General features: G+C 46.0%; 1 protein-coding gene across 2 annotated transcripts in view; it reads right to left on the bottom strand.

Annotated features, from left to right (window-relative positions):
• Positions 1-14,644, bottom strand: part of ITGA2B (integrin subunit alpha 2b) — a 462,084-nt gene that overhangs the window by 78,090 nt on the left and 369,350 nt on the right. For both annotated transcript variants that reach the window (XM_069634280.1, XM_069634281.1), the window contains exons 23-25: positions 14,423-14,503; positions 14,001-14,106; positions 2,248-2,397 (exon numbers count right to left, since the gene is read on the bottom strand). In XM_069634280.1, the coding sequence (XP_069490381.1) occupies positions 2,248-2,397; positions 14,001-14,106; positions 14,423-14,503 (337 nt within the window). The remainder of the gene's footprint in view (positions 1-2,247; positions 2,398-14,000; positions 14,107-14,422; positions 14,504-14,644) is intronic.

The following is a 14,644-nucleotide window of genomic DNA, read 5'->3' as shown; positions in this document are numbered from 1 at the left end:
TATTGATGGGCGCTGGTGGAGCTGGGGGCAGAGCTCCTGTATTAGAAAACAAGGGAATGGGTCAGTTGTAAATAAGAGGCAACAGCAGAGCAGTGTGTGGCCCTTGTATTTACCCTCTATACATGAGTCCAGAAATGAAGAACATTAGCAGAACTGCATGGGTGCCTGGTTTTGGGTCTTCAGGGCAACATATTTAGGTACGCTGCCACAGCTGTATGTGTGTCGTTAATATGAGATTAGCAGGAGACTCATCAAGTTAGATTGAGGTACATTGGCAGAGCTAGATTTGGGTCCCCAGCTTTGGCTCCTCAGGGGTTTTTGGGACACGTTGCACTGGCTAAGATATGTGTTCATTCGGACAGGGTTCAGATACATTGGACGAGCTGTGTAGAAGGTTAACTATTGACTTAGCAGAGGGTTGTGTACATGAGATCGATACATGGAGTAACTGAGGCTGCTGTGATGCTTGAATGTGTTGTAAAGCAAGGAATCAGTAACGCGGAATGTCAGAGCACTGAGGATCAACAGGGGACTCGAGAGGCAGGTGCGTGGTACCAAAACAAGTTTTAATATGCTGTACACACCAAAGTAGGAGCAACAATTGAAACCAAGTGAGGATGTGTATCTGTGAACACAATGAGGGACACAGAGCTTATACATGCATAGAATGCTCACAAGGCTCAAGGCCAGTCTTTGTTAGTGACGTCACTTGGGTCAAAGTTCAACAATTGGTCATAGTTTTGGTGTCCATAAAACAAATTCCCATAGAGTTTCTTTGTTGGTGTCTGCTCCTGAGGGCATCATCATTACAGAGTATGACAAAGATCATTCTTCCCTGAGTCAGGTGACAGTTAATTGCTTCCCATCTAAGAGTGATTTGGCACCAGAGGTTGTCTATCGTTTGCTGGGCAACCAAGTATTCGTTGGTCTCACTACTGGGCTTGCCAGTCCCGCCAGATACAGATTATGGCTCACAGCTAGCCCCATTCTCGTCTGCTCATTCAGGGGTATCTCTGCCCTTCTACCCTGGCCGCTTTCCATCTTTGGATGCATTGGTTCCTCTTTCCACCCCCCTAGCGCCCCCATCGTTCTGGCCTCCTTGCTTTGGCTAATGACACGTTGCTACTCTGGACCTCACTGACTACCACTTTCTACTTTCCACCACCTTCTTATGGCACTATCTCTCCTCTTCCCGTCCTCCTCTTATCTTCCAAGCTTTTTCCTCCTTCATCCTGCAAGTCTATTGCTTCTCAACTCCTCCCTTTCCCTGATCTTGCCTTCCTCTTGATGGTTTCCTTCTTCCTTCCCTCCCTTTAGCTTCTTTTCTTCTGGTAGTTCCTCTTGATCTTTCCCTCCTCATGCACATTGCTCTCCCAGCACTCTGCCTCGCACTACCCCCGCCCTCCCACACCAACCCTGAAGTCTGGCCCCTTTTTATACTGTGGCCATGCGCTAATGTGTTCAATAAGTGTTGAAATAGATGAACCATTGAGGACTCAAGAAAATAATCGGACCTGGGATTGGTTCAGCTCATTCAGCCTTGCCCCCACCCTAGATGCAACTAAGGAACTTCTAAATTGCTAATGATTTGCCCGCATGATCGCAGCTTGAGCACATGACTGGCCAGGCCACCATCTTTGAATCAGGCAGCCCTGCCATGGTGGCTGCCTGATTCCACAATGGTCCTCTCCCTCTCTGGTGTGTTCCCAGCCTCCACAATGCCAGCTGTTTTGGGTCTGAGCTATGTCCTCTGAGGTAAGCTGTGGTCCACGGTCTGCTCCATAGGCTATTAGCAAGCACTCAGAATGTCTCTCCTTCTGTGGTTCACAGGTCACAAACACAATCTATGCATATTGGGCACTCTGCGGAAAACACCTTATTTCTGTCCCTCTACACGGCTGGTTGTCAAATGGGCATAGAGGCTACGAATGAGAGGATGCAATGGGAATCCACTTTATAACATCTACAGGGTTATGTCATGCTGCAGCACCCAGAATTACCCCTTCCCACTGTCCAGATCTAAGATATGGGACTGTGTCAGAGGGGCCTCTGACATCACATAACTGTTATGGTAGCAGGGATAAAGGTCTGAGAGAAAATTATTTTTTCTAGTGGGGTCTTGGTTTTCAAACCTAGAAATATTTTAGGCCGGAAGTTAAGATTAAATGCCGTAAATCGGAGCCATGTGATACAGTGTATGAAACCTCTGTTTTAGGCCTGCTCACTTTAACCAAACACCATTCTTACCCCAAGTGGATTCAGAGTGGAGCTACTGTTACAAAGAACCCCACTGTCGAGGTCCAGCTCCAAAAGGTACAAGAAGAAGTCGCTCTGATAGCGGTCAGGAAAATCCAGTCGCAAGTCCACTTGAACATCCCCAGGCCCGACGTTGTGCAGCTGCACAGAAAAAATAAATAAAGTAGGTCAGTGAAATCGGAGATGACCCTGTTCCTGCATACTGAGAGGACACAACATGCATAAGAATGAAACAATGGCTGTCAAAACATGGAAACCACACGCTCACTGGCAGGCATAGACTTGAGAAGACACGTCAGCCCCAAGAACAGGTTTTGTTTCATCTTGAACCACAAATTTAGGCATGAAATTCCTGTACATCGTATATAATACCATCTGATGCTAGAGAACAAAAGTACAAACCTTCAGATATAAATGCGCAATTAGCAGAGCCCTTAAAATGAGAATAGCACACTTTGGGCCTCATCAGGAGGTTGGCGGTATGCCGGTGGTGATAGCACCGGGATACTGCCAATGTAAATAGCGTTACCGCTCCTCAGTCCGGCACAATTTGTGCCGGATCCCGGGTAGTGGTAAGGCGGCTAAGCCCCATTCCCCATTGGACCCAATGAGATTTTTCAGCACAATTAGTGCCAGCGCAATTAGCGCCGTGATAACAGCGCCGAAAACGGGCAGACCGTGGAGATTTTTACCTCCAGCAAAAAGCTTTCCGCCCAAGTCGTGATTGGGCCAGCCCTTAAATGCTGCGCAATAGCGTTACCGCCGCATTTAAGGGCTAACGCCCAACTCCTGATGAGGCCTTTTATATTTTTACAACACACAAGTTTTAAAAAATGCATAACCAGCTACATCATCTTCAGAAGCAAGAGAAATGTGTACTGCAGTGAGTGATAGACACTCCCCATCCGTTTGTATGAGGGGCTGTGCTATAGGGGACTGGGTAGGTCGGGCCGCTCCCTGAGGTGCTTTGCAGAGGGTGGTTGGAGTGGGATTCCCTGAGTTTATCTCCACCTCAGAGATGCAGTAATTCCTTGCGGCAGAAAGAATCATCTTTCTCTGTAAAGAGGATTTTGGACTACAGATTCCAGCATGCCCAAGGAGAGTCACACTTTCATAACAGAAAACATGCCAGGTGTAAATGCTTTATGAATATGTAAGGAATTGCCATCTGGCAAGGGTGTAGAATCCCTGGATTTGTGATTTTGTATCAATTCATAAAATGATGTGGATAATTGCATCACAGAAAGGGTAATCTGCCAATCAGCTTCCGCTTTTATAAAGTCCATGCCAAAAGCATAATGTGTACCTATGCTCCACTGCATCAGTAGCCTGAGCTGCAGCACCTTCTCTTCAGTGGCACAGAGCAGGTTCAAGGGTCAGAGGTGCCCTCTTGACAGCTGCAGTGACAGTCAAGTTTCTGCAGTGCATGGGCTGAATTTAAGATTTGCACCCCTGTTCCAAAAACAACATCACTATGAGGATGTTGCCCTGGTGGCAAGTTAAACTGTTCATATTTGCCATAACTGAGTTTGGCGGCCATCATCTCGCATAGTTATTCCAGCCACATTAAACATTTATCACACATGTGTCAGCCGTGTGTGCCCGGTTATGCTGTGGAAGGGTTATGTGTATTCATTCCAGACAATGCTGTCCCCACGCACTGGCAGGACTGTAACCTTGGGGGGTTGCCTCCTTTGTTCCTTGGTGAGGGCAGGTAACACCCTTTCCCTGGGTCAGCCAAGCCACAGGAAGGTGGCCTGAGAACCAGAATCAAAGGGCACACCCATTCACAAAAGACTTGGTTTCCAACCAGGGTGCTGCATATCTAAAGGCCTTTGATTCTACTGAGAAGGGAAGAGGCAGGTAGGTGTAGACAGGGAATGCACAGTACTGCTGAAGGAAGGTTCCACCACCTTGTTTCTCCGTGCCTCTATCTCCCCTTGCAGTCCCCTCCACCCCTTTAGCACAAAATACTTTGGGTGTGATGTCAGAAGGAAAAGACCACTTATTTCAAGAGCAGGGATTGCTTTAGTCCAGTCACCCATGGACTGTATGAGAAAGGCATGGAGCTTAGAGGTGGACACCGACACAAGGATACCATTTTTGAAAAACTTTATTTATAGAAAAGGGGTTTGAAGAATGCCTAGCTTGCCCTTTTTCCAAATGGGAGTAGTTTCAACCATTAAAATAAAGAAGAAAGAATAGTCCAAAATTCTGTCTGTCAAAATTAAAGAATCTGTCTGTGTCAAACCTAAGCTTGCCCTCACTCTCTGACGTAACAATGTGTAGGGTATTTGATAAAGCATATAAGTGTCTGAAAAGAATATCAGGATGGTCATGGAGTTTCTTCCCAACTCCCTTCCCCTAGCTAAAGTCACTCAGGGTCTCCAAAAGTCCAGTTTGTTCCAAATGGGTAACAAAAAGGCAGTTCAGTAGTTTCCTTATTTGGCACAGTTCATGTACTTCTCTCAGGCTTCCCTTGCCCGAGTCAATGCTCTCTAATATAACACTGTTCTGCTTTAACAATGTTCTCTTTCTCAGGCTTCCCTCGCCTGATTCAATGCTTTTTAGTATATCACAGGTTGACTTTAACAATATTCTCTTTCTCAGGCTTCCCTTGCTTGATTCAATGCTTTCTAGCATAACACAGTTCTGATTTGACAATGTGCCTGGGTGGATCTTTCAGGCTTTTCTCATCGAAGCTTAGACCCTCTTTACTTGTTACTTTCAACTCTTTAGTATTTTACATTTCAACATTTCAACATCTTGGTACACAGGGTTCCCTTTCCCAATTTTCCTGGTTTCATCATGCTGTTTATGTCGAAGACTTTTGAAATGGCACAGCTTTACTCATCCCCATGCCAGACCACTCGGACACTGTTGCATTCTGGTTATCGTTCCTGTCTCTTTCTCATACATGCTCCTTAGCACCCCAACAAGTTCCACTTCCTTTTAAATTCATTATTCATTCAGTTCTGGTCATCCAATCCTCCTATGGATCTCGTTTTACTCAATATTCTCTTCCATAGCCTTTCCCATCGGCTTTCACTTTCATTAACTTTCTTCAACTCGCTTTTCACCTTAGCGATAATTTGCTTAATTTTTACATTTCACAGAGACTTTCGACAATGCAGTATTCCACACGACCATTCTGTTACTTTGTTTTATCACAGTTCAAAACAATCAAAGCTTTCTTTCAACGCGTCTCGCTTCTTACTCGTAATCTTGCTTGCAACTGTAATCATTTGCGTCTTTACAATCCGGGCTCTCTCTTCACTTTGAACTCACCAGTTGTACTTTAACAATGCATCTTTTGACTCTTTTATCTGAGGTCAGGGTCTCTCCCCTCCTCGGTTCCCTCAGACCTTCCTGGGTGGCCTCGTGGTCCGAGGGAACCGAGCAATCTTGGCACACAGTTTGGAGAGATTACCCAGGGTCTCGGCTTTCTTTGACAAACTCTTTTTGCTTCTTGGAGCCACAGCTCCTTTGTCACGTTTTCTCCTGCTTCCACCTGCAGCCGTGTAGCATCCCTGCATCCTGCTCTCTCAAGCCTGGTTCTCAATAGCCCCTGCTCAGCTGCTCGCCATCTCACCTGCTCTCCTTCTCAAACTCGCACTTGCCTTCCTGGCTTTCCGGACTCTCTTTGTGAATCTGGGTTCCACTTTTTATAGTTAGTTTGGTTCTCAATTAGATTCAGGTGCTTGTGATCGTAACTAAGTGTCTGACTTCGCCAGTCCTTATTAGAGGGACAGAGCCATGGAGCATCGTTATAGGTAATCTTCACAGATTCGGTCTTCTTCCTCGTCTCAGTATTGGGCCCGTCACAGGGAAGATGGGAGTTGTAGTATCCTCTATGGATATTAGAGGTGCAGGATATGTGTTTGTTAGAAAAGGGGGGGATATTTTTGTGGTGTGTTTTTATGTTTATGAAAACCTTTAGAGTAACAGTAAGATGGCATTTCTCTTTTATTCTTTATCTCGCTCTCTTTCGGCAAGAATGATAATGAATGAAAGAATTCAGTTTCACAACAACTCTGAAAGTTGGGGGAAAGGGAGGATGGATTGATATAAGTTTTAGAAAGGATAGTTTCCGAAGATTTCCAAGACTGGGATTTAGAATATGTTGGCTTCTGTTACGCCATTAGTCTCTTCCATATTTGGAAAATAACATGTGTCACCTGAGATCTTCCCTCTAATTCTCCTCAAGAATCCTTCACCCAGGTGATCCTACCTCACTTGTCCGCCACCCAAGGTTGGGATCCAAGAGCAATGGTCCTTCCCTGGCCGCCTTGATCAAGGATCCCCGGGGAGTAGATGAGAGAAAACCTTCAGGTTTCTCAGAACTGTTACACATTTAAACAAAGGAATCTCCCACCACTTCTTTGAATCATCTTTGGACTTCAACCTTTGAAGAAGATTTTGTTGGACCCTGTTAGGAGAGCAGCCATTCCAAAGTCCTCCAGTTGTGAGGTGAAGACAGGTTGTCCAAGGCACAGGTAAACTCAGTCCCGTAACCATCCCCAGGGACCACTGGGGTGAAATTGCTGCTGGAACAAGACCTGCCTCTCTGCCAGCCATAGTGGTACCCAGGGCCTCACTGTGTTGAAGGACCCCTGCAGTTGTGTGCCAGCCTCCCCCATGTTTGGGAGACTGAGAACATGGACCCATCTTGTCCCTGGAGTGGCACTCAAAGCAACCTGAAGAGTGAATTTCTGCTGGAGCAAGACCTGCTTCTCTGTCAGCCACAGCAGTACCCAGGACCTCACCATATTAAAGGATCCCTGCAGTTGAGTGCCAGTCTCCCCATGTTTGGGAACATGGGAAAATGACTCATCTTGTCCCTGAGCCCCTGAATTGAGACTTACAGCACTCCGAGAGCCAAGATAGATGGGAATCTAGTTTTTTTGCAGTTGAACTGCTTAGAGCTATGTTTCAGGAACCGTTCAACACATTCAAACCACCAGGGACCTCCGGTGCTGCCTTTTGCCCTCTCCCGATCTTCGAATCGCTGGCAAAGCACCAAGAAGCCTGGTTCGGCACTGCCGTGCCACCAAGAACTGAGAAAGGTATAATTGACAGATATCTGCTCCCTTGGCCAATCTTTGGGCCCTAGAGACTGGCTAGATCACATTAATCCCCTTTTTGCATCCATCCTTTTCAAAAACGTGGTTATCACTTGCCTTACAGCCCTGATTAGTTACTCAGAGTGCTGTATCTTGCTATCTTTGCTTATTCTGTGTTCTTCCGTCATGGGTGGGTTTTGTGTAGTGTGTTTCTAGTTAGTTATTTTGTACATGGTGTGTTTAATTAAAGTACGTATATTTTTGTGGAACCGTGGTTGCGCATTCCCCTATTTTGGATTATCATAACTTGCTGTTTGGGTTGCTACTGAACCACATTCACACCCCTCTTGAGAGTATTGCCTTCCTTTTGCCCATGTTCCCACAATAGCCTGTTTTACCTTTGTGATTATGCTGGCTCTTGGTTTGTAGAAGTGTGAGGGCTGAGTAGGCACTTTTGCCTCTGCTCACCCTTGTACTCCTGCAGGGCATAAGTCAATTTGTCACAGAATAATTACACCAGCATGACAATAAACACACACAATCAAGACTACTGGTGCTGTGAAGTTAAGCCCTACAGTACCATTGTAAACGGCTCTCACCCGAAGGCGAACCAAGGAAGTTAGCGAAATGCTAAAAGCAGAGAGAAAACAAATCTCAAGAAAAGAATTCAAACATTTTACCTTCGAAGCAAGAGCCAGAATAGCCATAATCACTTTAAATAGACATTTCTGTTTAACTCCAGTTCGCTGTGCATCGCAGACCACCATGGAAGTGGACCCACTCTCAATGGCGTTTCCAAAATGGATAGGAGCAACATGGGAGAAGTTTGAAATAAAAACAAGGTTGTGGAGAGAAACTAGAGGGAAATCAAGGTCTAAAGAGAACATAGAGAAGCTTGAAAGAATCCAAGGTCGTGGAGGTTAAAGAAACAAAAGGCCCTCAGGGGGCCTGATCAATCGATGCTAAACAAAGAGGTGATAGCTGGAAGGTTTAGAATATTAAACCTCTGACAATTGCTCCCGGCAACCCTCCAGACCTCACCTGCCAAGCCATTACAGAATGGGGAAAGACCATATGCAAATCAGGCCTCGACCCACCCCCAAAGGGACAGTCCAGCCCAACCTGCTAGGTTGCACCCCTTCTGCACGAAACCACAAGCATCCCCAGACATGTTTCAGCCTCATTGGGCATCATCAGTGAGGAGTATCTTGGGTCTCTAGGCCCAGCAGGCATGGCACCCACATCTGGGCATACCCGTCCCACTCGGGGTGACAATGCAAAACAAGGAGCGGATGGCTGAAAGGTTTATAATTAATCTTAAACCTCTGGCAATTGCTCTTGGCAACCCTCCAGACCATTGTTCTTCACCTACCAAGCCATTACAGAAAGGCCAAAGACCATATGCAAATTCAATTGATGTTGCCAGAGATCCTGTAGCAGGCATAACCATGAGTAACCACAGGAGGGGATTGCACAGAAAGGCATTTGATATATGTTTTATTTCTAAAATCAAAATTAATGTTAATGGGCAATTTATTGGCCAAATACGGAGAACGTTTGTGTTGAATATTAGGGTGAGCCTGAAGGCTAAAGACTTATAATGAATAGGTTAGAACTTCTGTTGGCCATCATCATTTGAACTTTGGTGGCTACAGTAAGGCATCTCTGGAGGGACAGATACTTATAGAAAAGGTTCAGAACACCCACGACAACATCAGAAGAACCATAAACATAATCGAATTGGCCAGCAGGACGGGCCTCCAAATGATGGTTCTATCGCTCGATGCACACAAGGCCTTTGACATGCTAGACTGGGGCTACATCCAAGAAACATTAAGGCACTATGCATTTGGCCCACATTTTATAGAATGGACATTAGCCAACTACCAGCATCCCTCCACCAGGCTCAGAATGAATGAAGCTAGATCGGACATAATCAAGATAAGGAGAGGCACAATGCAAGGGTGCCCTCTATCCCCCTCATATTTGCACTTTTCGATGGAGCCATTTGCCAACAGAATCTGCCACAACCCGACAATTCACGGCCTGGATATCGAAAACCAATCCTATAAAGCAGCCTTATACGCCAACAATGTCCTGTTAACACTTTCCCAAACCAAGGAGTCCATGAAGGCGTTATGGTCAGAACTGGAAGAATTCAAGGAGGCATCATGATTCCAGGTAAATCTCTCCAAGTCCACGGCGATGAGCATCAACCTGCCTCAGAATCTGACCAGAGTGCTGGAAAGTGACTACCCAATACCTTGGGTGAGAGGGCACCTGAGCTATCTGGGGGTCCAGCTACCGAACAAACCCAAAAGGATATATAAAGCAAACTTCCCTCTACTATCCAAAGAACTCAAAGGTGACCTGATATGCTGGCGGAAACAAGAAATTTCATGGTTTGGGAGAATTACAGCCCTGAAAATGAACTTGATTCCTAGACTGCTCTACCATTGCACAGCCTTGAAAGCAGCTATCCTGAAGAAGGCGGCACAGGAGCTGCAAAAGAACATCATGAATTACATATGGGAAGGAAAGAAACCGTGAATTCCGAGGAGGATCCTGCTCCGTGGACGGGCGGTGGGAGGCCTTGGGGCTCCAGATGTAACAAGATACTTCCTGGCAGCGCAACTCTCACACGCGTTTGCCTGGAACATCGTCTCCCAGAAACCACATTGGTGGGAGCTAGAGGAAGCCTGGAGCCTGATCCCAATAGACTCACTGCCACACATGAAGAGGCCTACGGGTCCATCAACCCTGAATCCTCTGTCAGCAACGGAAAACACAATTCTAAGCTGGAGGAAAGCGGCTCACCTTTGGAAATGTGGAAGCACGACAGGCCCACTCACCCCCATCTGGAAGAACCCTGACTTCACTCCAGGGTCTAACCCAAATAATTTCCACAGATGGAAATAAGGAGGGTTGGAGAAGGTCCACGACTTTTTCGAGAATGGGAACCCCCTAGACTTCAAAGTCTGCAAAGCGAAATTCAATGTTCCTTAGACGGAGAGGTTCAGATACGCACAACTTAGGCACTGACTCTCAAGTAACCCAATGAAAAACCACGGGAGCAGAGAATTTACAGCCCTAGAGCGCACCCTGACTGCTACTCCCCCAAAAGGGAGAATATCAACCCTCTACAAGCTTCTCGACAGAACCGACCCAGACTTCAAGGAAGCCTATATGCACAAATGGGAAAGAGACATAGGGAGGGTTATTGAACCAGAGGAATGGGGCCACATTTGGGACAGAGCACACAGAAGCTCCAAGTGTATAACCAACAAGGAGGGGGCATTCAAGGTATGCTACCGGTGGTACTGCACCCCAGTAATGCTCAATAAATGCAACCCCACGATCTCCCTGCTTTGCTGGAGAGGATGTCCGGATAAAGGCACTCTGTACCACCTACTATGGACATGCCCTAAGGCCACCCAATTTTGGAACTCAGTACTAGATCAGGTCACAGCGATCACTGGCCTTACAATCCCATGTGACCCAGGAGTGATCCTACTGGGAGCTAGGGGCGAAGGCCAATTTCCCCGCACAGGCCGTAGAGCAGAACTATGCTCTCATCTACTAAAGCTGCTAAAATCTCGATTGCCAGGCTCTGCAAAAACCCAGAAGGGCCCGCAATTCATATGTGGTGGTCGAAGTGTTGGGACATAATAGCGGCTGAGAAAATCACGGCCCTCAGGTTCAGGAACAGGGACACATTTTACCAAACCTGGGCTCCATTCCTGGACTACACACAACAATACCCAGGGCTGGCCAGACAACCTCCCACTCTCCGATGGATGGACAAGCAGGATTAGAGTGGAGGCCGGAGGAACAAAACACAACCCATCGCCAGCTGAACCCCACGGGATAAGCACAGGCAAACAGCCGGGAATTATTGGCCACATACCTCCTTTCCCCTCCAGAGAAAGCCAACGCCTACTATCAAGGGCCCAGAGCCACAGAAACACAGCTTCCTCCCAATCCTCAGTTAAACTGTAAACGCCAGCCCCGTGTCCCCTACTCCCCTCCACCCCCCCCCACCACTGGCCTTTCCTGTCCCCCTCCCCTGTCCTCATTAAGACTTCAAAGATGCGTTGTTAATGTTATTTGTTTCTTTTTTTTCCTTTTTTATGCTATCATACAGTCAAGTGTGCAACAAGGTGCATGCTATATAATGCTGTGCTGTAACACTCTACAAAACCAATAAAAATAAGTTTGAAAAAAAAAGAAAAGGTTCAGAACTGTTTTTGATAAACCATTTGATCACATGGAGCACCAACAGAACTATACTTTGAGTTATGCCATCCTTGATAATAGTTTACTAAGGAGTTCCTTATTATTTCTAGAATGATTCCCTAGAACCTATAGTCATTCATCCAGCCCAAGACCTTATCTTGTGCATCTTAATAAAAGATTAATTGAAAGTTGGGTTGTGCATTGTATCACTGCTCGAAATCCCTACAATACAATTCAGAGGTCATGCATGGCCTTGCCAGCAAACTACTCTACAACCATAAAGCAGCATCCAAACAAAGGTTTGATTAAGAGATTCTTGATTTCTAAAATGGGTTCTAATATGAAGAACTAGAGTGTGGTATGAAACGGAATGTTCTTAAATCAAATGATTATGTTTGTGTGACAAAGGAAAGAGAGGGCCAACATCTGAAACCTGTTTCCCAAGGATGCTCCTGCAGGAACCCCTATATAAAGGAACTACTCATTCAGAGAGGTGTGGGTTTATGGAAAAGGAGTTCATTTGGAGAAGGCTGTTGGAGAGAACAGACATGCCAGGAGCATATGACCAGGAGAGAGGAGGAGAGAGAGGGAAAAGGGGAGAGATAGAGAGGACGAATATCAGATGTTGCAAAGATGAGGAGGTGGTTGAGAAGAGAAGAGAGGAGGAGAGGAGGAGAAGAGGGACCTTAGGACTTGGAGAGAAGAGGAGGTGGGTGGGAAGAGAAGAGTGGAGTACAGGTGGCATCCCAAGAGTTAAAAGGAGGACGATGAGCGATATGGAGAAAAAGCGAAACACTGCGAGTTGGAATGAGGAGGAGAAGGTTGAGAAGGAGAGGAAAATAAAGGGGAAGACTGCAAAAACACAGAAGGGTATGATAAGGGGTTAAGGTGGTAGTATGGAGAGAAGTGAACCCTGCCAATGACCAGGGAAAACTGGCATGGGTGGAGAAACCAGGATGTGGAAAACATAATGGAGGTGTAGTCGGAGCTGGTAGACAAAGGGGAGGAGAAGGAGGAGGAGGAGCAGAAGGGGAATAGATGAGGGTCCCATCCGTACGAACATGTGGAAGGGGAGTGAGGAGAGAGAAAGCGAGAGAGTAAGAAAGAGTGAAGACTGGTGGACCAGAAATCCAGGAAACTGAGAAGAGAAATTGGTGGTAAGGAGTTTAGGAGAAAACCAGTGGTGGTTCAGTGGTGGCTTTCTTCTATCTACAACTTTGTAGTTTTGAGAGACCGTCTCAAGGTCAGCTTTTTTGCATTTAGACAGTGGGCGAGCACCGCTCCAGACCAGCGAGCCTGGAAGGAGGTTCCTTCACCATAATCATGCCACCTAAAGATACAAACAAGAAAGCTGGAAGAGACGTTTTGCAAAAGATCTTCAGAGATGGGTCCTGCGAATCCATAATGAGAACCGTGAGAGACCTTTCTATTTGAGTTCTGTTGAATTATTTGTCAGCAAATCCAGCTGCATATTCCACATATCTAATTAGATATATCAAGACATATCAAGCCTCAGGAGGAAGCAGTACCCTGGGTTGAAAAGTGGATGCTTTTTGTTTTAACATTTTTTCTAGTAATTTCATCTAGAGACACTGATTCACTAGACTCCCCACACGCTAACTCGGGGGAAGATTGAGCAACCTTAGAAAATCAGTGTCCTGGAAACAATGTTGTTTGTTCCTGTACATGTTCTGACCTCTCTAGTTTACTTTTGAGGAAGTCCTTACTAAGCAGATATTGAGAGGTTTTGTGTCTTCCCTTTTCTTCGATTCATGTTCACTGCCTGACTTCAGCCGTATCCATTAAGAGGCACATTATGCTCTTGAATTTGAGCTACAATTTATAACATTATTTGATATTTTATTAGTGCATGATTTATAAAACGACCAATTGCCTAACAATAATCTATTCCATCAAGGTCTTCAACCATCAAGTGTTTAGACTTCAAACCCCTGTTGTATGTCTTGTGATCCTACAGTGGGAGCTCCTAGTTGGTACACAACCCAAGGGTTCCCAACCACAGCCTGGGACAAATCCCTTGGGGTGCCAGCATTTGCCTGGGACATAAACTGTGGATTTCCAACTCCATCCAAGCCCACAACTCTGACAGAGGAAACACGTGTCTAGAATAAAATCCATGCAATTGCAATATCTACCATGAACACAACACAAGCTGAGACTTCTCCTGTAAGGTCAGAGCCTAGGCAGTTGCATCCCCTGCCTGACACACAGCCCATGCAATTGCAGCCATGCTCGGGAGGATAGCTCAAGGGCAACATGCTCACTTTGGAAGCAAGACGACAGGCAACAACACGGGTTCTATCCCCGGGTCCGCGCTTAGAAACCTCTGGGTATTAAGCGTCTTATAAATAACATCATATCATGTCCCCTGTCCCTCCCCAACCCTTTTCTTGGTGCCCACTCTGCCATTCTAGATTTGTTCACCTCATAGATGTGCAGCACTTCTTCTCCATGGTCCTTCGGCTCCTTGGATTCATCCACATGTTTCCAGTTTGCTAATGGTAGGATGACCCCTGTCGGCAATGAGCTCCTGCCAAAGCCAAACATAGCCATATCAATCATTAACACTTTTTCATGATCAATGATTCACTGCAATGTGCTATTCCAACAGTGATACAATGATCCTGCCTGTGTTATGTTGGCAATGTGGTATTACAGTATTAACACACTGAAATACAACCCTATTGTCTGTTAATGTGGCGGATTGCTTGGGCATACACGATGAATGTGACTGGTCACGGCCATGTTAAATTAGGTTGATTTGACAATAACCTTTGATTATAATATCACACTGGTAAATCAATAGCTTGGGGCCACTATAGTCACCTGGGCTTAAATGGGCTTACCCCCGCAAGTCAAGTGTGGCGTCCGCTGCAATAGGGATCTGCAGAGTTTCCACAGCGCTGTTGGGATTCTGACTGTTCTTGCTGCAGGAAAGAGAGCAGGTGATTTTGATATGTTCTAGAACCCAACTACGAGTACATTATACAAATGGAGCAATACCGACCAGCCTTATGCAGTTATGGTGAACGGATAAATGGCCACCTATTTCACCAGACCCGCTGAAG

The sequence above is a fragment of the Ambystoma mexicanum genome, chromosome 13 (assembly GCF_040938575.1).
Source record: "Ambystoma mexicanum isolate Mex_15411 chromosome 13, UKY_AmexF1_1, whole genome shotgun sequence".
Taxonomy (NCBI): domain Eukaryota; kingdom Metazoa; phylum Chordata; class Amphibia; order Caudata; family Ambystomatidae; genus Ambystoma; species Ambystoma mexicanum.
Note: the sequence above shows the minus strand (reverse complement) of the source record. Positions and strands in the feature narration are given on the sequence as shown.